The 27144-nt window shown below is 56.9% G+C and overlaps 1 protein-coding gene across 1 annotated transcript; it reads left to right on the top strand.

Moving 5' to 3' along the window:
• Positions 1–1138: 1138 nt before the first annotated feature.
• Positions 1139–26597, top strand: LOC104913030 (protein VAC14 homolog). Its single transcript, XM_031555407.1, has 8 exons — positions 1139–1255; positions 3577–3727; positions 10719–10851; positions 21226–21400; positions 21996–22114; positions 23668–23747; positions 24571–24721; positions 25960–26597. Exons 1-8 carry the CDS (start codon positions 1139–1141, stop codon positions 26120–26122), a joined length of 1089 nt encoding a protein of 362 aa, XP_031411267.1. The 3' UTR covers positions 26123–26597.
• The last annotated feature ends 547 nt before the right edge of the window (positions 26598–27144 follow it).

Raw genomic sequence — 27144 nt, 5'->3', positions numbered from 1 at the left:
TTTGGATGCAGCCCAGGATACAGTTGGCTTTCTGGGCTGCGAGGGCACATTGCCCAGCTGCCAGCCACCGGTACCCCCAGGTCCTTTTCAGCAGGGCTGTGCTCCATCCTTTCATCCCCCAGCTTATGCTGGCAGTGAGAGCTGCTATGACCCAGGTGCAGCCCTCGCACTTCGCTTTGGTGAACCGCCTCCCCCCTTCCTGCTGTTTGCTGCTGCCATGAAGGTGTGCTCGCATGGCCTGGGAGGATTTTCCTGTGGCAGAGAGAGGAACGAAGCCTTCATTCTGCTCTGCCAGCTGAAGCAAATGCCACAGAGATGTGAGGAGCGCTGCTCCATCCCCTCCCAGCAGCAGGCTGAAACCCAGCGGCTGTGAAAAAAAAGAAAGAAAAGAGCTTGGCAGGATCAGGAGAGAGAAGTCACTGTGCTGGGGGCCTGAAAAGAGCCCTGGTTACATTGCTGTGGGAAGATTAATGGTGGGCTTCTCTTTCTTTTCTTGTTTTTAAAGCCACAGAGGGGGGGGATGTGAGTTTGCTTTTCGCACCTTGCATGCCTGGGGCCCAGCAAATGCTGCTGGTTGCACTCCTGGCTCTGGTATGGCTCATTCCTCCCTTCCTGGTTACATCTGAAAGCTTCAGAGAAAAAAAAACATACCAAAGCAGCATAAACGCTGCTCTGCGTGCCTTGGAGGAGCCTGGGTGTAACGAGGGGCTGCCAGGAGTGGCAGAGCAGAGCGAGGACCATTGTGGCAGTGCTGCTCCTCAATCTCAGTCCCTTTTGAAGAAGTGCTTTTACAGCCCTTCCTCTTATCCACCCTGGGGGCATCACGCTCCAGCTGGGCTTCCATCGTCTGCTCTGCTCTGCTGCTTGTGGTGTCACGCGTCCCTGTCATTGCCCAGGGACATACGGGGCTGTGCTTAGTGTAGGCATGCTTTAATCTTCTCTTTTTTAGGGTTTTCCTTAAATAGCAGCACCTTCAGGAGCTCAGTCCATGCCCTTATCACGTGCAGCTGATGCAGCACCCTGGCTCTGCCCATCCATGGGTGTAGCAGGAGCATCCAGGTGATGCTACACATGGGAAAGCATCCGAGGGAGCATAGGGGCATCCATCCTCCTGCCCCTACTTGAGCCAGCACGCATGATGGCAGTGCTGCTACAGGCTCAGCTCAACCAGAACAAGGGACAAATGAACCTGACCTACATCGGAAGAGACCCACGGCTCTCTGCTCTGTGTGCCCTCAAAATCCGTGCTCTGGAGGCAAAGTGGAGAGCAGTTTCACTGCTCCCAGGGCTGAGAAATAGCTGCTTATTTAGAACAGCCATCCCGTAACCCGTTCCTGGCTGTGAGGTTTGTTTCGACCCACAGCCTGACCCCCTGTTTGCAGCACCCTGTGTCCTGCGAAGCCACCCTGCTTTAGGAGCTCCTTCCTGCTCTTTGGCCCCAAGGAGAAATGTGTTGCCCTGAACCTCATCGGTTCCTGCAGCCCCCAGGGAAATCATACTTGGAGACTCCAGGCAGGGCAAAGGCAGTCCTCACTGCAGGACCTCCACCGCAGTGCTCTTTGGCATCAGCGTGTGTCCTCACCAGGGCATGGAAGGAGCTCTTTGGGATCTATGCAAGGTATGGGGCCTCCCACCCTCTTCACATCCTCACTGCAGGGCTACCACACCCCTAAGAATCCCCCAGGGCACCCGCATTGCCCTGCTCTTGGCTCCCATATGCTCTCCCATAGCCTGTCCCATCCCTTGCCCAGGAGCTGGGAATGGTTCCGTCCCTTTTGCAGAGGATGGGACCAGCTCTGCTGGCGCAGCCGGCCCGTTGCCATGGCAGTGGCAGCCCCGTGCTCCTGCAGGATATTGCTTTCTTCCAGCTTCCATCTCAGGGATGTGCAGCGCATACCAAGTGCTCTGGCTCTGCTCCGTCCCACCGGGACTGGAAACTGCTCTGCAGCACACAGGGAGGAGGTTGGGCTCCCTGCCTCGTTCCCACGGCTGGAGAACCCCAGCTCTTCACATCCACTGCTCCTCATCCTCTGGGTCTTTATGCGCCATCCCTCCTGGTTCTTATTTCCTCCATGTTTTTGCAATTAGGAAATCCAGACTGTGCGGATGAAGGGGTAAATTGTGGGATTTAAGGCTTTGGGAGGCAATGGGGGTGATTTCAGTTGCGGTCCTATTGTTGAAGCTGCTGGTGTTATCCATGCTGAGATAGCCAGGCTGCTAGCCTAAGGTGGGCATTGTCACAGCCGGGCAGGGGGCTGGGACCATGTTGTAGAACCACAGAATCATTGAGCTTGGAAAAAAACACTAAGATCACCGAATCCAACCCCCAACCCATCCCCCTGTGCCCACTGACCACGTCCCTCAGTGCCACATCCCGCTCCATTCCTGCCCCTGCCTCCTTTATCTCAGCAACCAAGGCTTGAAATCCCTGCAAAACCAGGAGGGGGAGAGGAATGAGTTCTGTCTATGGGGAACCATGGGCTCCTTTCCCTGTAAGAGGATGAGAGCTGATGACGTTGGTGACATCCCACGATGGCAACAAGGTCCCATCCGTGACAACGTTACGGAGCAGCCATAGGTTGGGCTGCATTCTTCTGTCTTCAGGGATGGTTCCTCATTGCCAAAGCTGCTGTTGTCATCTTTTCTCCTCCCCTCTGTTGCCCCACGCTGGGATTTTGTTTATGCCCATGGGGTCCTCCCAAGCATGGTTACTGCTTGCATTACTGCTGCACCTTCCCACGGCCAGCCCTGAGAACCACCTGCTCAGGCTAATGGGGCCTAAAAATCAGCTGTAATTGCACTAAAGAACTTCAACTATCCGTGCAACACGTTATCACGGCTCCCATTTTCAACTTGTGTAAAAAGATGTCATCGTTTTTTGTTTTCTTGGGGATGAGGATTTTCTTGGTAGCTTAAATTCCCATCTCGTGCAGCTCTACAGAGAGATGCCCGTGGCTTGGGGAGTGCATGAGAAGTCCTCAGCGCTGCACTTGGATGTCCTGTGCTGGGTGCAGCTGTGCAGTGAGGCCTTTCTGGCAGCCCTGGTTCGCTCAGAGCATCAGGGAAGAGTGATGAGATGTCTGTGCCCAAGGACATCGTGTTGGAGAGGGACCCAAAATAGCTCGAGACATGAGAAGAGTCAGGGGGGAAAAAAAAGCACCAACCTGTAATAACTTCTCCAGAAGTGCTATATATAGTTACACAGGCTGAGCAGAGTGCTGGAACGAGGGAGCAAACGCAGACCTCCCTGAACTGGGAGAAGCAGGAAAGTGAGAAGACCACTAAGATTGACAGGCCCAACCCAGCCCACCCCCACCATGCCCACTGCCCACATCCCTCTGTGCCACGTCCCCATGGCTCTGGGACACCTCCAGGGACTTCTTCACTTCTGCCTTTCCTGCCTCAGCTCCTGAGCAATCATTTGAAATCTTCACTTTGAACTTGATAGGTAGCCCCGCTTTCTGTACATCTTTTGTGTCATGCAGGGATTTGATGCTCTGGCAGTGATTTTGGAAGGCAAAGCTCACCTTCAGCTGCTCTGTGCCTGCTCACCGATGCTCTCCATCCTCCTCACAGGTTATCCTCAAGGACCTGGAAGTGCTGGCTGAGATTGCCTCTTCTCCGGCAGGACAGACAGAGGGATATGGCCCCTCCGAGGCTGCAGAGCCACGACCCAGCCAGGTGGAGCTCCACGTCCCCATCCGGAACAGCCAGCTGAGCTCTTCAGGTGCGTGCCCTGCACTGCACTCTGTGGCTGAATGGTAGGCCAGGGCTGTCTGTGTTACTTTGGCCTTTCTCCTCACTCATCTTCTGGGGTAAGAACCCAATTACCAGCAAGGTTATAGAGTCGTTACAATTGAAAAACAGCTCTCAGATCCCCAAACCCAACTCACTCCAACATGCCCACTGCCCACGTCCCTCAGTGCCACATCTCCTCTGGGACACCTCCAGGAATGATGACTCCCCACGTCCCTGGGCAGATGCTGCAGAGCCTGGTGCAGAAGGATGTTGTTATTGCCCTTCCTTATGGGACACCTTTATGGGTGCCAGCCTGTCTTCTCACAAGAGCCCTCTGAGCCCCTAGAAGCAGCTCAGGCTGGGTGTTCACTGTAAGCCCAGGTGCCTAGCACACAGCTCCTCTGTGCCTGTGATGCAGTACATTGCTGGCTCGTGGCTGCATGTGCTGAATGCAAACTGTGGCGTTGCTGTGAGCGCTGTGGAGACCTCGGAGGAGAGATGCAGAAGGACAGTCCTGTTGTTTGGACAGCGGGGGAAAAAGCCTTTCATTAATCATCCCGGCGCATTGGGCGGCTTTTTCCACCTCCCCCCCGTCTGTGGCTCATCCTCCACTATTCGTTGGCTGCCCCTTCTCCTCGGCTGCTGCTTCTGCTGCTGCTATTTCGGAGCCTCCCCGTTGTGCTCCCCACGCCAGGTCTGCCTGGCCAAAGGCACATTTCATGTCAGCTGTGGATTGTAAACTCAGAGCAGAGCCAAGGCAGCCTCTCCCTGCGCAGCAGAACCAGCGCCGCAGCCGTGCGTTCCGCTCCCTGCATTTGTTTTCTTTGAAGAACACCGATTATTTCCCTCCTCCTTGGACTGCAGCAGAAAGCAGCCAGGTTTTGGCAATCCATGGGCTGCCAGGGGTCGGTTTTCCTGCAGCTCTGCCTGCCTGGTACATGCAGGACGGAGGGAGGGGGTGAGTCGCCACTGATGTGACGGTGTCACGGGTGAGCCCGCACGGGTGGAGCAGCCCCAGGGTGCTGCCAAAGGGCTGCAGTTCAGCTCACACCGATGGCTGTCTGAGGTTTCCTTCCTTGTGGATTATCTAAAAATAGCAGGCTGCGTGGCATGCAGCCGAACGGCTGCCGTGGCCCCTCAGCTCTCTGGAAGAGCAACTTGGCTTCGGTTCTGCGACTGGAACGCTGAAAAGGAGCCTGGTGCTGCTCTCTGTGTTCAGCAGAGCTGCTGCAGCCAGAGCTCCAGCTCTGAGAAGCCACATGGGCTGTGATGCGTTCTGCTTTGGTCACCCGGTTTGCTTTCTTCTTCTTTAGAAAGGTTCCCAGAGTTGAGCTTTGCACATGCGTTGGCTTTTTCCCAAAGGCGGGTGCTCCCCAGTTCTGCAAATGGGATGTGGGCTGTGCAGGGGTCACAGCAGGGCTGGGAGCCTCCTGCGTCGTGGTGGGAAAGTGGGGGCTCTTTGAAACAGCTCTTTTTGCTGTAGGGTTGTTTTGGTGGGGGTGTTCTTGGGGTTTGGAACAAAACCAGTAGAAATCCCTACACCTGAACGTGGTGCTGCTGTAATGGTGTGCGATTAGAGGGAGCAAAGCCAAAGCGGCATCGAGGAGCTCGGAGTGACTGTGTGGCTGCACCAGTGGGAAAGGCACTGCTTTGTACTGGAGTGGACAGGAGCAGTCCTCCGCAGGCAGTTCTGTGTCATGCTTTGTCTTGGAGCTCTTTCTGGAAGCAGAATGCCATCACTCTACCAACACTGGACAGGAGGCCGCAGAGTTCTGGTGCTTCCCCCTGGGGTCACCCCATTGCCTTCGTGCCCTCACTGGGAGGAGGACCGAGTAACCCTAGCTGTGCTTCTGTCCTTCATCCCAGCACGCGGCTCTGCAGGTGGGTGAGCGTGGCCATCTCCAGCCCTTGCCTGGGCAGCGGCTCTCTGTGCCACTCTCCCTACGCAGTCAGCAGGGGAGGCAGAAGGGACCCATGCCACGCTGCGGGCTTCCCCCACTTCCTCTCTCACCCTTTCTTCCCTCGGGATGTGTTTATGCAGTTGTTTCCCTGCCATTCACTCGTGTTTCCTTCAGATGTTGGGTGATTAGTCAGGAAAACGGTGTCCCACTTCCGCAGCCTGTTCCCAGCTCGGGGTTTTATTTAGCTGCTTTGTTCTCCCATTACATAAGGTCAGCTGCCCTCCGACAGCTTCTCCTGGCACAATGAGGTGAGAAGGGGTGTGTGGGAGCCCCGGCAGGCCTCCTCCTGCCTGCGTGGGGCAGCTGAGCCTTCTGCAGTCCCTCTGTTACCTTCTGCCTTCCCTTCTGCCTGCTTTTCCCAGGGCCCTGTGGAGGTGTAGCTGGAGAAAAACAGAGGGAAAGCCGTGCGTTTTCTCATTGCCACGTCTCGCATTTGCCATCTCAAGTGGGTCAAGTGCTGCTGGAGCATCCCTGATGTAGAGGCAGATGGTGCATCCGATGCCCTGTTTGGTGACCCTGGGTGGCAGACCCCAATGACAGGAGCTGCAGGAGCAAGCCTGGGGCTGGCACCTCTTTGGGGTGACAGTCCAAACACCCATCTGGCTTCCAGCAGCTTTACTTCAGGGGTGTTCTGCCAACCACACCAAAGTCAGGTACAAGCAGCAGATGGCCCACGAGCGGTTACCACCACGGTTAGCACTGGTGCAAGCCCTGCAGCCTACTTCTTCAGCTCAGTTCTTCACAGTTGGAGGGCAGCCCCTCCAAAAGGCTGTCAGCCCCAGCAGCTCCGTGTGCACATCCCTTCCTGTCTGCGCGGAGCAGCACCACGACCCTTTGTTCTGCAGGAGGCACCTTCCTCTCCCTGCAGTCCCTCCTGCCTGGCTTCCTGCCGGAGGTGGTGGGGACACCGACGTGCCCTCAGAGCACATCACACCAGAGGATGTTTATGGGGAGGCTGACTTCGTACGTGGGTGTGCTAACACGCTTGAGGTCATTAGTTTCAACCAGCAGCGCTCAGGATTCTGTGGATTACTCCTGAGCAGCCTGCTAACAATCCCTGAGAAACGTGGTCTGCTTTGTTCAGGCACTGATGGGAAGGTGATGAGTGCTGTGCCACCGCCTGGGCTTCTCTCTGTCCCCCTTGGTCACTGCAAAGCAAAACCCGTCGGTGCTCATTCTCTGTTAAATGCCAGGGTGCAGCAGGTGCCACCAAATGGAGCACTTGCTCTCAAAGGAGCTGATTTGCAGGCAAGTTTCAAGGGATCAGGAGCACGAAAGCAGGGAGTAAACGAGGTATCTGAGTTCTCTCAGCTCAGCACCCTGAAAAGGATGAGGGTTCCCTAATGACAGCCTGAAAGACAGCAGGAAAAGCCTCATTGGGCATCCAGATGTGCCTCCTGCCCTGCCCATCAGCCATGGGGTGATGCCAGCTGTCTGCCATGCCTGCAGCAGGGCATGGACAGGGCACTGCTGTCCTCCACCAGGGACCTCTTAGTGCTGAGCCATGTGCTGAGGTCTCCCAAATAGCAAAGAGGGCAGTGGTGGCCGCATGGGGAGCAGTGCAGGAGCAGGCAGAGCACAACCAGGGCCAAGCACCATCGGTACTTTCAGAGCGTTCCTTTCCTCAGCAGCATCCTGTGCTTTGGAGAGGGCTGAGCTGACGTCTCTCAGAGCCCAGCTGAGCTGCCGGCACTCTCGCATCTGTTTCCAGCTACGCCCCATGCTGGGTTTTGCAGAGGGAGTCTGCCTTTATTTCATTTATTTTTTTTACAGCTCTATTTTTATCCTGCTCTGCGAGGCTTTGCTCCGATTGAAAACATCCTAGGGAAGGGAAGGAAGGGAAGAAGGCTGCTGGGGGAGGTACAGAGCAGATTCCCACGTCTCTGCGTGGGGCTATGCTGAGCTCCGTGGGGCCAGGGCCAGACTGGGGCCAGCTGCACGCAGGGGTAGCCCAGGGAGGTCAGTGCTGGAAGCGTGAGCTCCGAGGGAATGGGAGGGATGCTGGGCTCCAGCAGCCCCATCCACACACAGGGCCTGGCAGTGGGATGCAGGAGCTGCTCTGTCTGGATGCTGGAAATCTTGCTGGAGGCAACGCTTCCTCCCAGACCCTTGATCATACTAAGTGTTTTGTGAATGAGGAAGCAGCCTCCAATTACCCTTTTTATGGGAACGAAGACGCGGCACCCACTCTGCAGTGCTCTTTGCCAGCTCCCAGCCTCTCCCCCCCATCACCCAGTCTGGCTCTGCACTGAAATTGCTTCAATTACAACGTGAAGTCAATCACTGCAGCTAAACCAGCACCAGTGTCCTGGTGGGTGCTCATTAAACAGCTTATGCTGCTTCAGAAAGGAATCAGTTCTGGTCAGATCACACTTAAATTTGGTTTCATTGGAGTTAAGCAAGTCTGCACTGATTTTAATTAAGCCCAGTTTGAAACCAATTATGGGAAATGAGCGGAACTTGTGACGGTAAAGTTTGGTGCTTAGTGGCTGATGTAGGCAAATCCGATGCCTGAGCATTTGAGGATGCTTTGGCACTGCAGGTTTGCAGCCTGCTCCATCCGCCAGGCAGCCAGGTGGCTTGAAGGAAGCAGGCTGTGTGACAATATATATTTATAAGGCCCTTAATATGGATCCCTAATTGCCTGTCTCTTTTGATTTATAACACAGCTGCAGGAGCACACCAGCAGTGTGGTGAGCCTGGGTGCTGCAGGAGCCCACTGCCAGGCTGGGAGCTTCCCTTGGGTGAGGTTTGCTGTTTTCCAGCCCAGGGAGGTACTGGGGAGCTCTTGTGTAAGAGCATCGTTGGATACTTCGAGGGGAGAAAAATTGCTTTGGGGGTCACTCTGAGCATCAAAACTCAGCTGAGAGGAGTTGGGAGCAGGCGGTGAATCGTAGGATCATTAAGGTTGGAAAAGACCACAGATCCCCTAAGCCCAACCCCAGCTCACCCCCACCTTGCCCACTGCCCACGTCCCTCAGTGCCACATCCCCACGGCTCTGGGACACCCCCAGGGACGGGACTCTCCCACCTCTTGGGCAGCTGTGCCACTGCATCACTACTCTTTTGGGCAGAAGTTGTTCCCACCTGCAGACCCAACCAGTGCCCGCGTTCAGTTCTGTTGCAGACAAAAAATTGCCTTTTGTTCCTATTACAGCTGATCCCAGGCTGAGCTCTGTCATTGCTCTGAGCTCCTCCTCGGTACCAACCAAACCTCCTGCAGCCCCGCTCATGGTGCGTTCGCAGCCGATCTGTCAGGTTACAAATCTGCAGAGTCTCACTCTAGGGGAAGGGGGAGAGGTGCAAGCCTCAATGAACCGAGCCACAGTTTTCGTCACACCTCTCTGCTCCTCTCTCGTGCTGCATGGAAACACTGAAAGCTGCTCACACAGATCTCCCACGCCGGATCTCGGTGCGCTGAGCCATAACCCATGGGGCCGCCGGCTGAGAGTGAAGAGCCGTGGGGATGTGGCGCTGAGGGACGTGTGCTCAGTGGGCATGGTTGGGGTGGGCTGGGGTTGGACTTGGGGGTTTGAGAGATCTTTTCCCACCCGAGTGGCTCTGTGATTCTAAGATGTGTTGTGTTATCGGCTTCCAGCTGCCACCACTGGAAGTCATGAGACGAAGCGGTGAGTCTGAAAGGTGCAGAGGGGACGATGGCAGATTCAGGGTGAGCACTGCACTGCTGCCCGTGCAACAAGGAGGGCAGAGACATAACGGGGGGAGTCCTGGGGATGGAGGGATTGGCAGGGACAGAACTTCCCCTGGATGGGTTCCAGCCTCAGTGCATTGGGTTGGGTGCAGGACTGCCCCATGTGCGGCTGTTCCCGTTTGCAAGCACTGGTGAGAAGTGCTAACAGCTGTAGCAGTGACACGCCGGGCACGGCTGTGGTTTCACTCTGGGTGATCCGTGCCTGGAAACAATCACACCTTTGTTTCGGAGCACATTGTCTCAGCAGTGTAATATTTTTGCCCAGATCGGCTTACCTGCAGCTGAGGGGAAACACGATGCTGTGGCTCACACTTGTGCTCGGGGAAAGGCCTGCTTCAAAGCACGGCTCAGGGCTTCAGCTGTACTGGGGAAGGGGATCCCATGGGAAGGAGGCACCCGTTCCTCTGCAGCAGGTTTTGCTCCATCCTTTTGGATGCCCACATCTGCGCCTCCCCGTATCGCTGCCATCAGCGCAGTGGGAATCAGCCCAGCGACTTTTCCATCAGCCCAGGCTTTGGCTGCCTGATTGCCTTTTTAATTGGCTGCTCCGTGCTCTGCTGAATCCCGACAGAAGCAGACACCACTCATAAATCAAACTGCACACGTCTCCACTGGAGCCCAATGGAAGCCCTGACCATGTCGGGCTGTGCACAGCCTCACTGTGCTCCTCCACTTGTAGGAGATGTTAAGGGAGAGCCCTGCAAACAGCCACGGTGGTGCTGCTCACCCAGCATGCTGTGACCCTTGTGACCCCGTTGCCATCCTAATCTTCCAGTCCTGAGCCAGGTGTGTAAGGAGGAATCATGAAAGAGCCTTCCAGTATGTGAGCTTGGCTCCCTCCTGCATTGTGACTGGGCTTCTGTGCCCATCCAGCCAGCCCTGGGGCATGGGGAGGTGACAGACCAAGTGGGCCTGTGTCACCTGCAGCAGCGTGGTGATTCAGGGCTGAAAATATGGCTTGGAGCATCTCTGGCACATGGGGCTGTCTGCTTTGTGGAATGGCTTTACAAGTTCTACCCAAAGATATGGGATTGTGCATTTACTCAGAGCTTGGGTACCCCTTCTGTCAGCTGCTAGAACTGGTGGGATCTGTGGCCATCTCCCACAAAGCCCATTTCAGCCCTGTGTGCTTGCTCAAGGCTGAAAATATGTCAGCTCACTTCCCCTGGGATGGAGAGTGCTGGCTCTGCTCAGACTGAGGCCTGGAACTCCTGTTTCCACGAGTGCTCTGCCATATTTTAGGTGTCTGTGCACTGACTGATACTGCTTTGGCCAGCGTGTCCCATCTGCTCTCATTTCCTCCCCAGGACCTAAAGGCTTGGAGTGCTCTCCCTCCACCCCCACCATGAACTCCTACTTCTACAAGTTCATGATCAACCTGCTCAAGAGGTTCAGCAGCGAGCGGAAACTCCTGGAGACGAGAGGAGCCTTCATCATCAGGTCAGCCCCCAGCACTGGATGGGCAGGGTGGGCTGGGGGAAGGGTCCAAGCTCCGCGCTTTCCCACATCACCAGCAGCCAGAAGTGGTTTCCACAAGCCTCCCTCAGTTGCTGGTAGTCAGTGCTGACGTTTCTAGAGCAAACAGGCTTGCCTTCCGCGTGTTGAGGCACCACCATATTTCTTGCTCCCAGCCCCGAGGCAAAGTATCTCCCTATTAAATAGTGTTGTCAGATCCCGTTTGTGCTGAGAAGTGAGCAGAGCAGCAGGGGCAGGAGGGCAGGCTGTGGCTCAGGGTGCCACATGGACCGAATTCTTCCACCTGGCTCGGCTCAGAGCACTGCAGATCAGCGTGGTTTCATTGTGCTTGCCTGGTGGAAGCTTCATTCCCAACACGAGTGAGTTTTGCTTCCACTATTTAGGAGCTGCAGTTAGGCACCGAGGCTGGAAAACCGAGTGTTATGACAGCTGGCAGAGCGTCATCTTGAATGCAATGAAATCTGGGGCAAGGGAGATAAATTCCTCGACTCGCTTGAAAATAATGGATTTAGCAATGAAGGAAAGGCGAGGTCGAGGCAAAATCAGCAAGGATGTTGGTGGGAGGGGCAGGACCGGGGTTCCCTCCTCCCTTGGTTTTGGTGTGCTGGCATCGAGTTGTGCCCAGGCACACTCCAGTGGGAGAAGAGAGCTGCTTCTCCAAAGTGTGTGACAAAATGAAGTGTGTAGAAGCTCCCAGTCCGCTAAGCCAGGCTGGGTCTGTATCAGGCTCACAGTAATGCTTTGTGCCCAAACCTTCAGGCCGCATGAGTGAGTATGGAAAGTTGCTACAGGTCCCCTGGTTGGGCAGGGACACACGTAAAAGCTCTCTCATGTGCCGGCCACTTTCAGTTCCTCCCTGGTTGCCATGCTGGAGGTGTGCTGGGAGCCCCACTCAGACTGGTGCTACTTACGGTGACTCACACCCCAGGGTTTGGTTGTGCAAAAAATCCACATCGGTGCAAAAAAAAAGTCACGTTGTGGCTCATGTGTGCCCTGGGCTGGGGCCAAGGCAGCACTTCTGGGAAGGGTGAGCCCCAGGCACTGCTGAGTAACTCCTGACGACAGCGCAAGTGCTGGCTAAACTGCATCGGGGTGAGGAAGATGGGAACAGAGCAGGAGAAGTTTTCCAGGACTCTCTGGAAAAGATTGATCTGCTGCCAGAGGGATCCACCAAAGGCAGAGCCTCGCACTGCTATTTTTAGCTGCTTTCCAAATGAAAGCCATATGCATCCTCCCGCGTTGCATCCCTCAGCTGTTGGGCACAGCGGGTGAGAAGCTGACCCCATGCTTCCACTTGGGAGATGTGGGGAGATCTCATCCCCTGCTCACCCTCTGCCACCAGGGATGGTGGAGCTGGGGCTGGGGCAGCGGGGAAGGGGATAAACCTGTTAGCTGAGGTAATGATTGCCAGCCCAAGGATTAGCGCTCGATGGAAAGGGAAATGTTGCGCAGGGTTTACTGCCCACGCAGCATTTTTCCTCGTCACGTTGGCAGTGCTGGGCAAGCTGAGGTCTGTGAGGTCAAGCGAAGGGGCTGTGGTAAGGCAGTTTGTTTTCCAACCCAGCTCAGGCTTGGGCATGTCTGGCTGCTGACTCCAGAAGGACTTTGGTCCCTGTCCCGGTGAGCATTGGAGGCAGAGGTCGTGGCACACCGTGTGCCTAAAAAGGAGCTGGGATATGGGATCCTTGCTCTGCAGGGACACGGGGCCCGTGGCTGCACTGAGTGCCCTGCTCACCCTGCCACCTGCCCTGGTGGCACCAGCACTGCAAAGCCCGAGACAGGAGGAAAGGGGAGGGGAAGCACCCAGGAAAGGGCTCCCCGAGACTGCTTGGTGCACACCTGATTGCAGTGCCCCCTGACCACTTAGAAGACCTGGCTTTAAGGAGATGTGCCAAGAGAGCTGCACTGCTGCCAATGGTGCTCATCTCCAGAGCTGAGAACTGTCTTGCCTTCAGAACTGGCCGCCCTGCCTCCTCTTCTCTGCCAAAAGTAGCTCCAGAGTGGTTGTTGGAAGCAGATTCTGTGATTTCCTTCAGTGCTACCTCTCTGCTTGCTGCACAGAGCTGAGCCCTTCCCTCTAGCTCAGAGCTATCTGCCCCAGCTGGCATGCAGCACTGAAAGAGTCCCGGCCTCAGCAGAGCCCTTAAGCAAGAGGAAAACATCGCCATTCAGCTACTGGTCTCCTGATGCTGGTCTGGAACAGCAGAAAAATGCAGAGGAGCCTCCAAAGCATCACATGCCTTTTGGAGCCACATGGCCAGCCTCAAAGCAGAGGAACAGCCGCTGTGCCGGGGCTTGTCCAAGCAGCCAGCACAGAGGTTTCCAGGCTTCATTTAGTGCTCGCCTGTTGGTGGGATGCAGGGATGAAGCAAAAGGCTGAGCCCTGTCCCACAGCTCCCAGGTTCATTGCTGGGAGCGCAGGGTTGGTGACCCAGCGGTGTGGCTAAACAAGAAAACCCACAGGCTGTGCAGTGGGCTGGAGATGGCCATGTGCAGGGTGTGCTGCAGGGCAGGGTTTGGCTTTGGAGCCCTTCTTGGGAGCACCAGAGGCTGCCTGAGTCAGCACTGTGCTCTGACCGAGGCACAGGCACTGCCCAAGCTTGTCTTACAGAGCTGGGGTGTGAAATCCCCGTGGTGCAACAGCCTCCTCCTATGGGGTGCACGTAATGGGGTGGCCGTTGGACTGAGATCCATCACCTTGGGTTTCCCTGATTTCACCCTGGGGGACACCGGAACCCCACGGGGCCATCCCAATGGGAGCAGATGAGGTTATTTGGCCAATGTAGGGCATTAAGCTGTGAGCTGGAAAGTCCCAAGGTTCCCACTGGGCAGCAAGTTTGGGTAGGGAAGGGTTCACCTGCAGAACTCCACACCCTGCACTGTCCTTGGGATCTCAAAGTCCCACTGTGACGGAGATCTGGTGCAGCCCTGCTTTGCTGAGGGTGGGGATGCTTGGAAGAGGAAGGGTGTCAGCCTGGCACATCATGCTGGGCAGAGTGATGCCCATGGCTTGGGGACAGTCTCCTGTTTTGGAGCAGGGAGGGACTTCTGCCTCCACCCAGCAACACAGAGGGGATGGAGATGTTGGGAACCCCATATGGATCTGCACAGTCGTAAGGGAATGTCGAAACCACTGGGTTCCGGGTTAGGGTTAGGGGTAGGGTTAGGATTAGGGGTAGGGGTAGGGGTAGGTTTAGGGTCTTGCCATGCTGCCACCATCCACTGGTGATGCACTGCTTCATCCTTACCCTGAGCCCACTGATGCTGGATGTTCCCATGCCCAGAAAATCCCTCTGTCCCCCCTCCAGCATCAGTGCCACACGCAGAACAAAACCCGCGTTTGTCTCCGCCTGAACCATTCAGCTTGTCCTCAGCGAAGCTCAGGAAAAAATAGAAAGAAAAAAAAAAAATGCAGCCCCTTTGATAAACTGTGATATGAACTCGGGTAAAATCCAAACAGCTGTGATCACTACAAGGGGAGCTTCTGTGTCGGGAGGCAGCGAGGCTGCGAAAACGCATCGCGCTGCCTGCCAGGATGCTCTCTGGCCGCCTGCCCTTTTGCTTTAATGAACTGTGCACTTTCCCCCTCCCTCCCCATTGCCTTGCAGGAAGGAATAACTGGAGAAAGCTGTTTAGGTTGGGTTTTTTTTCCTCCAGTTTGCACAACTAAGAGCAGCGATCCCCAACTCCAGGCTTGCAGAGCAGTGCCGCGATGGGACAGGAGGCCCAAGATGTGGGCTGTCCCCATCGCAGCAGGAAGGTCCCCAGGTGCCAGCCACCAGCCCCTGTATGTGGGTCAGCCCCCAGCCTGCCACCAGCTTTACGTAAGAGCCATTAGCATGCTGGCGGCTTGCACACTTCCCAGCCCGTGGGGGTTGTTGGGAGCGATCTGTGCTGCACCCCTGCCCTTGGCTCTGCTTTCATTGCCCTGCAAGAGGAACCCGCTTCTCACGCACTAATTGGGGCAGGCAGGAGCTTTGCCATCAATGTGCTGTCCCCGTTTCATCCCTGCAGGCAAACAGGTTTGATTGATCCTGATTTTCCTCCCTTGGGCTCGTTGCCTTGCACATCCCTGCCCGTTCCCCAAAACCTCCTCCATACAGTTTGGCATCCAACAGCAGCCATGGGAAACCCTACTGGCAGCAATGGTAACCCCAACCGGCAGTGATGGAATGCCCTACCAGCAGTGATGAGAATCCCAACCAGCAGTGATGAGAATCCCAACCAGCAGTGATGGGAAGCCCTACTGGTAGCAATGGGAAGCCCTACTGGTAGCAATGGGAAGCCTTACTGGTAGCAGTGGGAAGCCCTACTGGCACCTCACATATAGAGCATTGCTGGAAGCCCTACTAGCAGTGATGGGAAGCCCTACTGGCAGTAATGGGAATCCCAACCGACAGTGATGGAATGTCCTACCAGCACTGATGGGAAGCCCTACTGGCACCCCACGTACAGAGCATTGCTGGAAGCCCTAACAGCAGTGATAGGAATCCCAACCAGCAGTGATGGGAAGCCCTACTGGTAGCAATGGGAAGCCCTACTGGCACGCCACATGCAGAGCATTGCTGGAAGCTCTACAGGCAGCTCAGGCTTTGAGGTGGAGAAGATGGAGGATGTTGTGCCTGCTGGATTGAAAGGAGGTGGGACATCCTTGTCATGGAGTTCGGCTTCTGCAGCAGAACATCCCGGTGGCTCAGGAAATGGGCTTTAAGCATCCTCCACTCCAAAGCTGCCTTGGGACCTGAGGAGCTGATGTGTTTTCCTGTAGAAAAATGGAAAACACATGTGAGCAGCAGTGCTGAGTGGGCTGGGACTCGTCAGGGTCAGCAAGAGTGTGGAGGGGAGGAAGGGGAAGTGTGCATAGGGGAGGAAAATCCTTACAAAACAGCCAAGTTCCTTCCAGGGGCAGCTCCTGGGGGTTTCAGGTTCTCTCTGTCTCAGTGCTTTCCCTGCAATCCCAGATTGGTGCAGGCAGCATGGTGCACAGTGCGGGTCCTCAGCCAGCACCGGGTGCACTTAGGTGGCACCTCAGGGACATGGGAGGGAGCATCAACTGCTCTCATCTCACGTGGGCCCACTGTGCAAAGCTGCTGGAGCACCTGGGGCTTCTAAACCAGCACGCAGCTGTGGATGTGGTGCTTTCAGCTGAGTTCCGTAACGCAGAGCGCTCTCCGAATTGCCTTGTTGGATGGCGAGGGCTCCTCCAGAGCTGCCAGCTCCTCGAGTAAGTCAGTGCGTGGGAAGGAAGCACTTCCCTTCCTCCGAATGTGGGAGTGCTCGTGGTGATTGAATGAACAGTACAACACCCAGGGAAATTCCCATTTTGGAGCAGGGACTGGAAGGAGCTGCAGGCGGCTCCCAGCCTGTCTGGGTCCTCATCGACTGCGTTGCCTCTAGGGCAGCAATCCGCTCCTTGGTCGCAGTTCTGTGGGAAGGAATCGGAGTGCTTTTATTTCTCCTTCTATGAGAAAAGCAATGCAGAAGGTGAGCGCAGCCTCAGCTCCCACCTCAGCAATCTGTGCACACCCCAGAGTGGAGCATCCTCCCCCAGCTCCCGGCGCAGCGCTGCGCCCGCTCCTTTAACCTATTTTATTGGCGGCGGAAAGAAATTATAGGGGGAGAAATAAGGCTCTTGTCAGTTTTCGTGAAAATTAGGCCACAGCTGTCAGCCTGAAAGGGAAGCACACATCTCAAAGGAAAGATCTTCGGAGATGCCTTACGCATCTCCCACCCCCTGCCCTTCCTCCAAACCCTTCACGTGGAAGAGGAAAGAGGTGAAAACCCGAAAGCATCGTCGTTGTATGTGTGCATGCCCTGGGGGTCAGCAGCTGCTGGGGCTGAGTCACTGCACTCTGCAGCACACACAGGGTTTCTGCCCTGGCAGGCAGGCTGTGGCCAGAGCCAAGGTTTCAGCCCTGCCAGGCATGTGCCATAGGAGCCCTGCGAACACACGGCTGGGATCGTGCTGCCAGGCCCTGCTGCTGGTTTTACTGTCAGTGGGTTCACAGATCAGAAGGGATGCTGTAGGCTTTGTGGGGTGTTTTGCTTTCCTGTGGGCTCAGCAGGGGGAGAGCATCCTGGAGGTGCTCAGCTCAGCACTTCAGAGCTCTGCAGCCTGGGTAATGTCATCTGTGGGTCACTGTGGGGTTCCTAGGCTGTGTGCTGGTGGGCATGTGCCCAGTGGCCTTCACCTGTAGCTGTCTCATCCATGGAAAGGCTCAGCGATGCCTTGGGCTGAGCAGCCCATTAACTTCCCAAATTCAGTTATTTTTAGCTGCCAGCCCATCCTGGAGGACATCAACAGTCCATCACCTTCTGTGTGAACTCCTCCTCCATGGTGCAGCACTGTTCCTTGCTCCCAGATGGAGCTGTGGTTGTCACAGGTCGAATGAGCAGCTGGAGGGTTGGAGATCTGCTTTGCAAACCACAGGTGACCTCTTCCAAGGGCACCGTTGTGCTGGAGCTCATCAGGGCATTGCACTGCTCGTGTTTGAGCATGGACTGCTCCTTGCCAAACCCTTCCACAAGGATTGCAGGCTGGTGCTTGCCTTTGCTTTGCTCAGTGCCTGCTGTTTCTTGGCTCTTCCAGTCGCTGGGGGTTCCCAAGTGGTGTGGCAACAAAGAGGAGCATCACAGGGAGGAAAGGGCTGAGGCTCCGTGCTTCATTTCCAAGTCCAACAACTCACCTCTGCCTGGTTCTGCCCATCTCCAGACCTTGCAAATGCAAGCAGAGAGGCTTTTGGGGAGGAACTCCAGAGATGCTCTGCTCTCCTGTGAGCATTCCCACTGTAACCTCAATCCTGGTCCTTGGGAGCGGCTCCACGTGCGCGGAGCAGGCTGGATTTCACCTGCCATTCCCAGGAAATGGGGATTGTGCAATCACACAACGTGGTGTTACGGAGGCTCAGAGCAGAGCTGGCACGGCGGCGTGCAGCAGTTGTTGCACTAACGGCAGCAGGAGCACCGTGGGAGGCTTTTCTTGTTTGCAATGAAACACTCCACGCTTCTTCCTTTTGGAGCAGAAGCATCTCAGGGGTTGTCTGCAACTGCTCGAGATCCGGGGGCAGAGCCTGAGTGTCTCTTCCTGGCTGATCGTGCCGGCAGAGCGTGCCGGGTGCTCCTCGTGCCATGCTGGTGCCAAGGGAGGAGAGCAGTACCCGGAGAAATGGGGCATCAGAGATGTACCAATCTGGGAACATCTCATGGTGGTGGGGCACCAGCTGGAAAAAAAACACGAGGCTTTCCAGGTCTCCCCAAAATGCACTCGCAGCCTTTGATCTCGTGCTCTTACTCCTGGTTGACCCGGCATCCCGAAAAGCAAGCCTTGATGCCCAGGGGCCTCCATGGTGAGACGTTAAGGAGAGTCCAAAAGCCACATGAAAACAGAGGCAGCTGGCACCAATCCTACTTGCTGCTCTCGCTGCCTCCCTGGCTCCAGCAGGCTCTGTGGCCATCCTGAGCCAGCCGGGACGGCTCCCAGCTCCACACTCATCATTTAGGATGTCCAGCAGATCCTTCCAAAGCACCCAGAAATCTCCTATGTGAAGCGCGATGAAGTTTTTAAAGCACGAGCCGTCGTTGCAGTTGCCATGGTTTCCATTGCCCTGCAGCCAGATTCGGCAAAGGGGAGTGGGGAAGGGGGGAATGGAGAGCTGCGATTTCCATCTGGGTAAATGGAAAGCCATGATTTCCATCTGGATAAATGGAAAGCAGTGATTTCCATCCAGAAAAATGGAGGGCAGTGATTTCCTTCTGGATAAATGGAGAGCCGAAATTTCCATTTGGTTAAATGGAGAGCCGTGATTTCCACCCAGAAAAATGGTGATTTCCATCTGCACCATCGCAGCGAGGGAAGGGGGATCTGGGAAACCACATCTTCACGACTTCCCCGTGTTCTCCTCCCTCTCCTCTCCCCATCCCGTTTCTTTCTGTGCCTCAAAGGCTGCTCCTTCTGGGATCCTAAGGGATCCTAAAGGATCCCAGCCGTGGAGCTGCCTGGGATGCTGCTTTTCCTGGCAGGGGTAGGATGAGGATGGGCGGAAGGGTGGCAAGGAGCCTTGGAGGGGGGAAAGAAGCACAGGAAACGAAGGGTAGGGAGGAAGCACGGAGGGGCACTGCCTTGCTCTGGCATGGGCAAAGCTGACAGGTGGTCCCAAAGGGCTCCCCATCACCTTGCATGAGCCCAGTTTCCAGGTGTTGTGCTGGCCCTACGTAGAGTTGTGGCTCTGATCCCAGGAGAGCTAGACTCCAGAGCTGCCCCACACCTTGCTTTTCTTCCCCTGGGGACAGGGTGGTGGCATTCATAGGGATGACATTTCAGGGCAGTGAGCCACATCCCTCCATCGTCACAGCACTGCACAGGCAGGATCCCATTTAGCAGCAGGGGGATGGATGGGTGAGCTGCAGGCAGCGTGATCACCACCCGAGTTTTTAAGCTGTCGAGCTGCTAAAAAAAGCAGATCACACCTGGCTGTGTCTCTGCAGGAAAAGTGTCTGCCTGGGAAGTTGGTGGGAATCAGAGCAAAAGGTGACGAGGTTCCCCATAAGAGGGGAAGCTGAGGAGGAGGGAGCAGAGCTGTGGGTGCTGCTTGGTGCTCCCACAGCTGGGAGAGCAGGGCTCTGCGTCCTCCTCTGGGGCATATATACGTGGCTATATATATCTGGGCTATATTTATCCAGGCTGTGTATATTTGGGAATGGCTTGCAAGGGCTGGGAATGGCACTGGGGCTCCCAGCTCTGCCTGCAGCCCCATTCCACCCTCAGCACCCCCCGGCATCTCCGCCACCTGTCCCAGCCCTGCCCTCCTCCGGGCACCGCGTTCCCCTCGCGCCGCTGGGATCCTCCCGGGGCCGTTGCTGTGCCACTCACTGGTGCTCAGCCTCAGCTGTCACAACAGCTGTGGGCCCGGGCAGTTGTCCCCTCCAACCCACGGGGCCGGGGAGCAGTTTGGGGCAGGGATGTGGTAACACGGGGACAGCACAGCCCCAGCAGCACTGGAGTTTGCTGCACAGCCAGCTCAGGGTCGGGCGGCGGTGCCGGGTGGGTACGGACACTCTGCACCAGCTGCTCCCTTCCTTGCTAATCAAAACCAGAAACATCCAGCTTCTATTTCTGGAAGGTGATCCCTCGGCTGCCCTAAAACGCTGGGACTGGGGGCAGCAGTTCGGGGTCAGTTGGCACAGCAGCAGCGTTGTCCCTTCTGCTCACAGCAGTGCCCGTTTGGGGCTGTTGCATTGCATGGAGCCACGGGGTGCTCTTGAGATGGGTTAACGTAGCCCAGAAAGCGTTTGTCCCCAGAGGACCCGTTGTATTTCGGGGCTCTGCTTTGGCATGTATGGTACAAGGGCATCAGTGGAGCAGCAGGCACCCCATAGCCGGAGCAGCTCCCAGTTTGGCTGCAGGCAGTGCAGGACGTGGGCTGCTTGCCCTTTCCCCGCTGTGCTCCAGGAGCTCCATTGGCCCTGGGGAGGATGCTGAGCAAATCTCCGGGGCTGCTCTCCCATCCCCATCCCTCCCTCGCTGCCTCTCTCTCTCACACAGTCCCGTGCCCAGGCGGTGAGAACGCTTCATCCCATGAATACAGCCCGGTTACGTAAGAATAATTGGGATAAATGAGCTTATTTATCACTGCCCGCTCCATTCTAACGCGGGCCAGGGCGAAGGCTGGGTTTGGTTACGTAAACCCTGCACAGAGCATCCCATTGTGAGGGCTGGGCGAGGAGCTCAACAGGACCCAGAGCTGGGAGCACCCCTCTTTGGGGACAAAAACCCCATTTCTCAGTGCCCCGTCCAGTTTGGGTGTCCCCATGGATGCTGGTTTGGGTGTCCTCATGCAAACTGCCCAGGAATGCGGGAGCTCAGAACCACGCCGGAGAAAAACAGGAAATCCTAAAATCCAAACAAAGGAGGAAGAAAAAAAATTAATAATGTGGGTTTTCAAGTTTCGTCTCTCCAGTGTTTAAAACCTCGGGAATTCTGTTTATGGAGCAGAACATTCCTGCTGTGGGGGCACAGCCACACTGCGGGCACCGCACTGGGCTCTGCTCCAACCTCAGTTTCCCCAGAATCCTGGGACTCAAAGTGTGGAGCTCAAAGAGCAGTGGGGCAGCTTATGGGGTGGTAGAGCTTTGTCCATGGACTTTGGGGTTTTGGCTCCGGCGGTGCCCAACTGCAAGTTCCTGTTGGTTGTGCTCTCTCCCTACACATCCCCCGCTATCAGATGCAGCCCCAAAAGCTGGACCAGCCCCGGGTGTCCCCACATGTCACCCCTGCAGGAAGGATGTGATGTGATCCTTCCCCTCTTGTTTGTTTGTTTTTTTCCCCTCTGTGACACACAGGCAGCTCTGTCTGCTTCTGAACGCAGAGAACATCTTCCACTCCATGGCGGACATCCTGCTGCGGGAGGAGGACCTCAAGTTTGCCTCCACCATGGTGCACACACTGAACACCATCCTGCTCACCTCCTCCGAGCTCTTCCAGCTGAGGAACCAGCTGAAGGACCTGAGGACACCGGTATGGGCACCCATTGGGGGATGACAAGGGTAGCAGGGAGCTGAGAGCTCAGAGCCCAAGGCTGGAGCTGCAGGGACCAAATCGCTCCATTATACAGATGGGGAAACTGAGGCATATGCAGGTCCCCATGGGGTGTAGTGAGTGGCTGGAGGATGTGCCCACCTCCTGCTGTTCCCCCCCGCACAGCAGGCTCTGTCCCCAGCCTGTAAGCTGATCACAGCCCCTGAGCCCCCCAGCAGCTGCCAGCTCCCTCCCTGCCTGCTCACGTGGGTGACAGCGAGTGGGCGTCCCACCACTCTGCAGCTGTTCCCCCTGCAAAACACCACAGTGCCCAGAGCAGCTGCAGCCCACCTGTAGTGGCAGTGTCCAAGGGAGGACCCCAGAATTCCACCTTCCACCCCAAAACCATCTTCCAAGGGCGCCGAGCAGCACTGGTGCTGGGCGGTGGGGAAATATCCCTTCGTGTTGTGGCAGAGCTGGGACCAGCACTCGCAGGGCTGGGTGTGCAGCGGGTGCTGGGAGCATGGGGTGCTCTGTGCCGTGTCCCCATTGCGTTTCATCACCCCCATTCCACCATGATTTCCTCTTTCCCCAGGAGAGCCGCAACCTCTTCTGCTGCCTGTACCGCTCCTGGTGCCACAACCCAGTGACCACCGTGTCCCTCTGCTTCCTCACCCAGAACTACAAGCACGCCTACGACCTCATCCAGAAGTTGTATCCTTTGGGCTTTTTGTTGGCTGGAGTATCTAGGGGGCTCAGAGCAGCAGATGGGGACCCTCACAAGGGGCTGTGTCCCCGTGCCAGCCACGTGGCAACGTGGTGACAGGACAGGGCAGTTTGCTGGGTGCCTGCCACCTCCCTTTCCCTTTTTTTTGTTGTGGAGTGAGAAGAGGAAGGCGGTGGTGGCTGAGTGCTGACCCTGATCTGCCTTAGAGCAGGGGAGGCTCCCACACCTCCTTCCTCCCAGGAAGACGAGGCTGTAGCCTCCAGGACTGATGTCCAGTGACACGAGCAGAGCAGATGGTTTCTTTCCTTCTCCTTTTCCAGCTGCAGAACCCAGAGAAAGCCAAGCCCAGAGCATCCCAGGGGTCAGCAGTGCTGCCAGCTCACCTCCATTTGCTACAGGAGGCCAAACACTGATGTCCCAGCCCGTGTGTCCCTCCTGGGAGTGGCAGCCCCTTGAAGCTGCTGCTTGGCTCACTGCAAACATGCCACAGGAAGGAGAGGTGCAGTCCAAGCCGCCTCCCTTCCCCAAAATCCTGGCTCCTGCCCCACTGGCTGGGCTGCATCTATGTTGGCTCTGCACGGGGCACTGTGGGACCTTTCCTGAGCTCACAACCCTGTCCTTGCTCTGCAGGCATTCTGGTGGAATGTAGAATCACAGAATCATTAAGGCCGGGAAAGTCCCGAGTTCAAAGACCCCAAATCCAACCCCAGCCCACCCCCACCATTCCCACTGCCCACATCCCTCAGTGCCACATCCCCACAGTTCTCGGACACCCCCAGGGATGGGGACTCTTCCCCCTCTCTGGGTAGCTGTGCCCACTGCCTCACTGCTCTTTTGGAGCAGATGTTGTTCTTAACATACACCCTGAACCTGCTCTGGCACTACTCAAGGACATTACCTCCTGTAAACATGGCACAGGTTGAGTCATTGAATCGTCTAAGCTGGAAAAGACCTTCAGGACCAATTCCAACCATCAGTCTCGCTTCCTGAGTCCTGTCCCCAAACCACGTCCCATTGTGCCACAATGCACATCCCCTGGGGTACTTCCAGGGTTAGGGACCCCACTAGTGGAGTCGCAGTGAGACCCAGCACACACTGGGTCTGCAAGTGGCAAGGCACAGTGCAGGAGGCAGACATTCCTATCCTTTCACAGTATTTAAAGGGGCTGTAAGAAGACAAGGAACAGATTCGTTATCAGGGTCTGTTGTGATGGGACAAGGGGAAATGGTTTCAAACTGAAATGAGATTTAGGCTGGAGCTGAGGAAGAAGTTCTTTACACTTAAGGCGGTGAGGCGGTGGCACAGGCTGCACACAGAGCTGGTGCTGCCCCATCCCTGCAGACAGCCAGGGTCAGGGAACGGGGCTGTGAGCACTGCTGGAGCTGTGGGTGTCCCTGCTCAGCGCAGGCAGTGCGAGCAGATGGCCTTTAGGGTCCCTTCCCACTCAACCCATTCTGTGATTTGGGATCCCTCTGCCCCACACATCACTCTGCTGCTGGGCCACCTCCTGTCATGCTGCATCCTTAACAGCCGCGCTCAGTGGGGACCTGGAGGTCACAGTGGACTTCCTCACCGAGGTGGATAAGCTGGTGCAGCTCATCGAGTGCCCCATATTCACATGTAAGGCTCAGCCCCTTCCTCTCGGGTTTGTGCCGTGCGTGGGGCACTCGCTCTGCCAGCCCCTCCATCCCCTCCCCGTGCTTCCCAGCAGCGCTGCGTGAGGAAATAGAGCAGAAGTTATCGGACTTCTCACTGCTCAGCCCTCAGCTAGAGCTGCCCAATGTGGGTTATCGGAGCAAGTGGCCCTACAGAGTGATGGGGAGGGGTTGGGGAGGCCTGGGCACACGGCATGGACCTGTCACAGCCCAGGGACACTGGTTCCTGAGGTCCACGCCTCATTTCCCCCCATGTGAGACATCCATGTGTGTCGGTGGGTATGCACAGCTCTGAGTTGTTCCTAGAGGGTTCCCCACCTGCTCATCTTAACCTCTGAACTGTGGGCTTGGGGACAGATGGGCATGGGGAGACATCAGAATGGTGGCGGTAGATGGGAGGTGAGGTTAGGGTCAGGCCCATGATGTTGGTTGTGGTCATCTATATCAGGAGCTGGACTTGATGGTCCTTATGGGTCCCTTCCGACTTGGGATATTCTTTGATCTCACGGCACGATCCCAAAGGGTGTGACAAAGGAGTGACAAGTCCACGTGTTGCCAGGTGGCAGCCCTGCTGGGGACAGAGCCCAGGGAGCAGAGCTGGGAGGTGCCATGGGGGAGGGATGCTGGGACCTCAGGAGGTGCTTTTGGGGTCACACGGAGGAGTTACTGCAATGGGATCGCTGGTGCAACACCCCTCAAAATTGCAGCCATCCCGGCAGGTTGGGAGGAACCTGGAACAGTGGGAGCTGGGAGCAAAGTGCTTCACCATCCCCTTCCTCCTCTTGCAGACCTGCGCCTGCAGCTGCTGGATGTGAAGAACAACCCCTACCTGATCAAGGCACTCTATGGGCTGCTGATGCTGCTGCCCCAGAGCAGTGCCTTCCAGCTGCTGTCCCACCGCCTGCAGTGCGTCCCCAACCCCGAGCTCATGCAGAGCGCGTAAGTGCGGCGGGGATGCGCCCGGCGGCTCTCGCTTGGGGTTTTTTGTCTATATTTGGTAACCCTGGGAGGGCTGCGCCTCATCCGCAGGCATTTGGCATCGGGGATGGAAAATTTCACTTTGTGGGGTCGCTATGGAAACAGGCAGAGCCACGGAGGACGGAGCGAGGAGGCAGCTCCCAATGCGTCCCACCTCGTGCGGGCACCCAAAGGCGCGGTGACGCCGTGCCAGCAGCGATGGCTGTGCTGCCCAGGGGCACCTCTGCGGCGATGGTGATGGGGACGGCCCCCTGCGCCCCCCTGTGCTGCAGGATCGGGATTGCCACCCCCCGTCCTGCTCCTTTTGGCACACTGGGGCTCCACCGCTGGGCTCTGGCCATCCAGCCCTGGCTAACAAGCAGGGCCGTGCGCTCGCCGCGATGAAAGCTCCGGAAAAAAGGAGCGCTCCTGAGCTGCACGGCTTTATGAATCCGACCCCCACCAGCTCCACTGCTCTGCTTTCAGCTCATCCCCCGGGCTGGCTTTTATCCCTACCGCTGCAGGGCTGGAGCTGGTGCCCACCGCCCTGCTCCTAATTGGTGGGGCAGGGAGGGGGCTGTGTGTTGCCCCCCCCCCTCCCCACGATCCCCCCTCCCTCCCTCTCCTCCCGCAGCAGCCGGGTTTTCAGAGCGATCCGAGCTGTCAGCCAGCTCGAGCATCTGATTAACGCTGACCTACATTCCTCCAAACACCGGAGGCTGCTTTCATAACGGCGAGCCCGGGGCAGCTGAGTGTGGTGGGGACACCCCTTGTCCCACCGCCCCACCGAAGCATCAGAGAATTCGGGTTACTTTCTCCTAAAACCAAAGAGGGAAATGGAGGCAAGACGGGGCTATCCCATCCTGGGGGTCCAGATGTGTGCGTCCTCTTCTGTATCCCATCCTTCCCCTGCTCATCATAGAGTCACTAAGATTGGAAGAGACCCCTCAGACACCCAAGTTCGACCCCAGCCCACCCCCACTGTGCCCACTGACCACATCCCCACAGCTCTGGGGCATCCCAGGGGACAGTGACTCCCCCCCATCCTCGGGCAGCTGTGCCACTGCCCCACTGCTCTTCTGAAGGAGGACCTTTTCCCAACACCCAGCCCTCTGGAACTGCATCTCCTGCCTCTGCAGGAGGGAACCACCTCTCTTAGAGGCTGCGCCCGTTGACTCAGCACCGTGTGTTGGATGCCCACATCCCTTCTCTCCCTGCAGGGACGGCAGCAGGACGAGCGCGAGCTCCCGCAGGCCGGCATCCTCCACCATCGACTACACGGAGCTGCTGCAGCACTTTGACAAGGTCCAGAGCAAACACCTGGAAGTGCGGCACCAGCGAGCGGGGCGGGCAGAGCAGCCGGAGCGACGCGTCGTGCTCTGAGCACGGGGACGAGGGAACACGGACCAGGGCACAGGGACAGCGGAGACGCCGGTGCTTTTAGGGCAGAGGGTGCGGGGTTTTCCCCTTTGTGTCAGTGTGGGGGACCCCAGGCTGTGCCCGGCGTCGTGCTTGGAAGCTGCGGGAGGAGAGGGAGCGGGGAAGGCACGGTGTCTTCTCTTGCAGTAGGGTGAGCAGACTTTGCTTCGCTAATGCCTTCCCCGTGACCATCAGCTGAGTGCCCGGCCTCCTGCCAGCGGGACCGGAGGGGAAGAAACACTCGGGGAGGGGAAGGAGGGAGCAAAGTGGGTCCTCCCCACTGGGAAGGGAGCGGGGCAGCGTCCCGGCACCCCGAGCCCCTCTTTCTTAGCCAGAGGCTCTGCCTCATCCCAGTGCCGGGCGGAGGAGAGCCACGCATCCCTTCTTTGTTCCTATCCCAAGCTCCCTGCCATCAAATAAAAAGAACGATGCAGAGCAGCCCCGGTGTTGTGCCTTCCCCGGGCTGCTCCATCCTTGTAGTCTTGGGGCTCCCAACCAGACCCATCCAGGCCCAGAAGCCAGAATCCTCCCCAGGCTGCATATGGGGTCCCTGCAGCGGCCCTGCCACGCTGGCCCTTAGGCTGGACCCCTTCCAGCGTTTCTCCACCCCAAGTGGGAAAAAGCAGCCGGAATTCTTCCCGGCCGCGCTCATGGAACCGCAGCGCAGTGACAGGCATTTTCCTGGCCCCAAAACAACCAGGGTGAAGCCAGCATCCAGGGACCATGCAGTGGGCGGCTGCGTTTTGGGGTCTAATCTGCATTCCTGTCCCCCTCCCAGAGCATTTCGGGCCCTCACCTGATCCCGGGGAGGGGGCTGGAGGAATGCAGAGGGTTTTTATGGCCCCCAGCCTGTTTATGGCTCTGGCAGCGGGTTCCCCAGGCAGCCCCGCTCCGAGCTGCTTTGGATGGGATCACGACATTCCTGGCATTCCCGGGAAAGGGCTTTCCAAACCCGGTCGTGGCGGGTTAACTTTAAAAGCCGTCCA

This window comes from Meleagris gallopavo, chromosome 13, assembly GCF_000146605.3.
Source record: "Meleagris gallopavo isolate NT-WF06-2002-E0010 breed Aviagen turkey brand Nicholas breeding stock chromosome 13, Turkey_5.1, whole genome shotgun sequence".
In the NCBI taxonomy this organism is placed as follows: Eukaryota; Metazoa; Chordata; class Aves; order Galliformes; family Phasianidae; genus Meleagris; species Meleagris gallopavo.
This window is presented reverse-complemented; position numbering and strand designations above follow the sequence as displayed.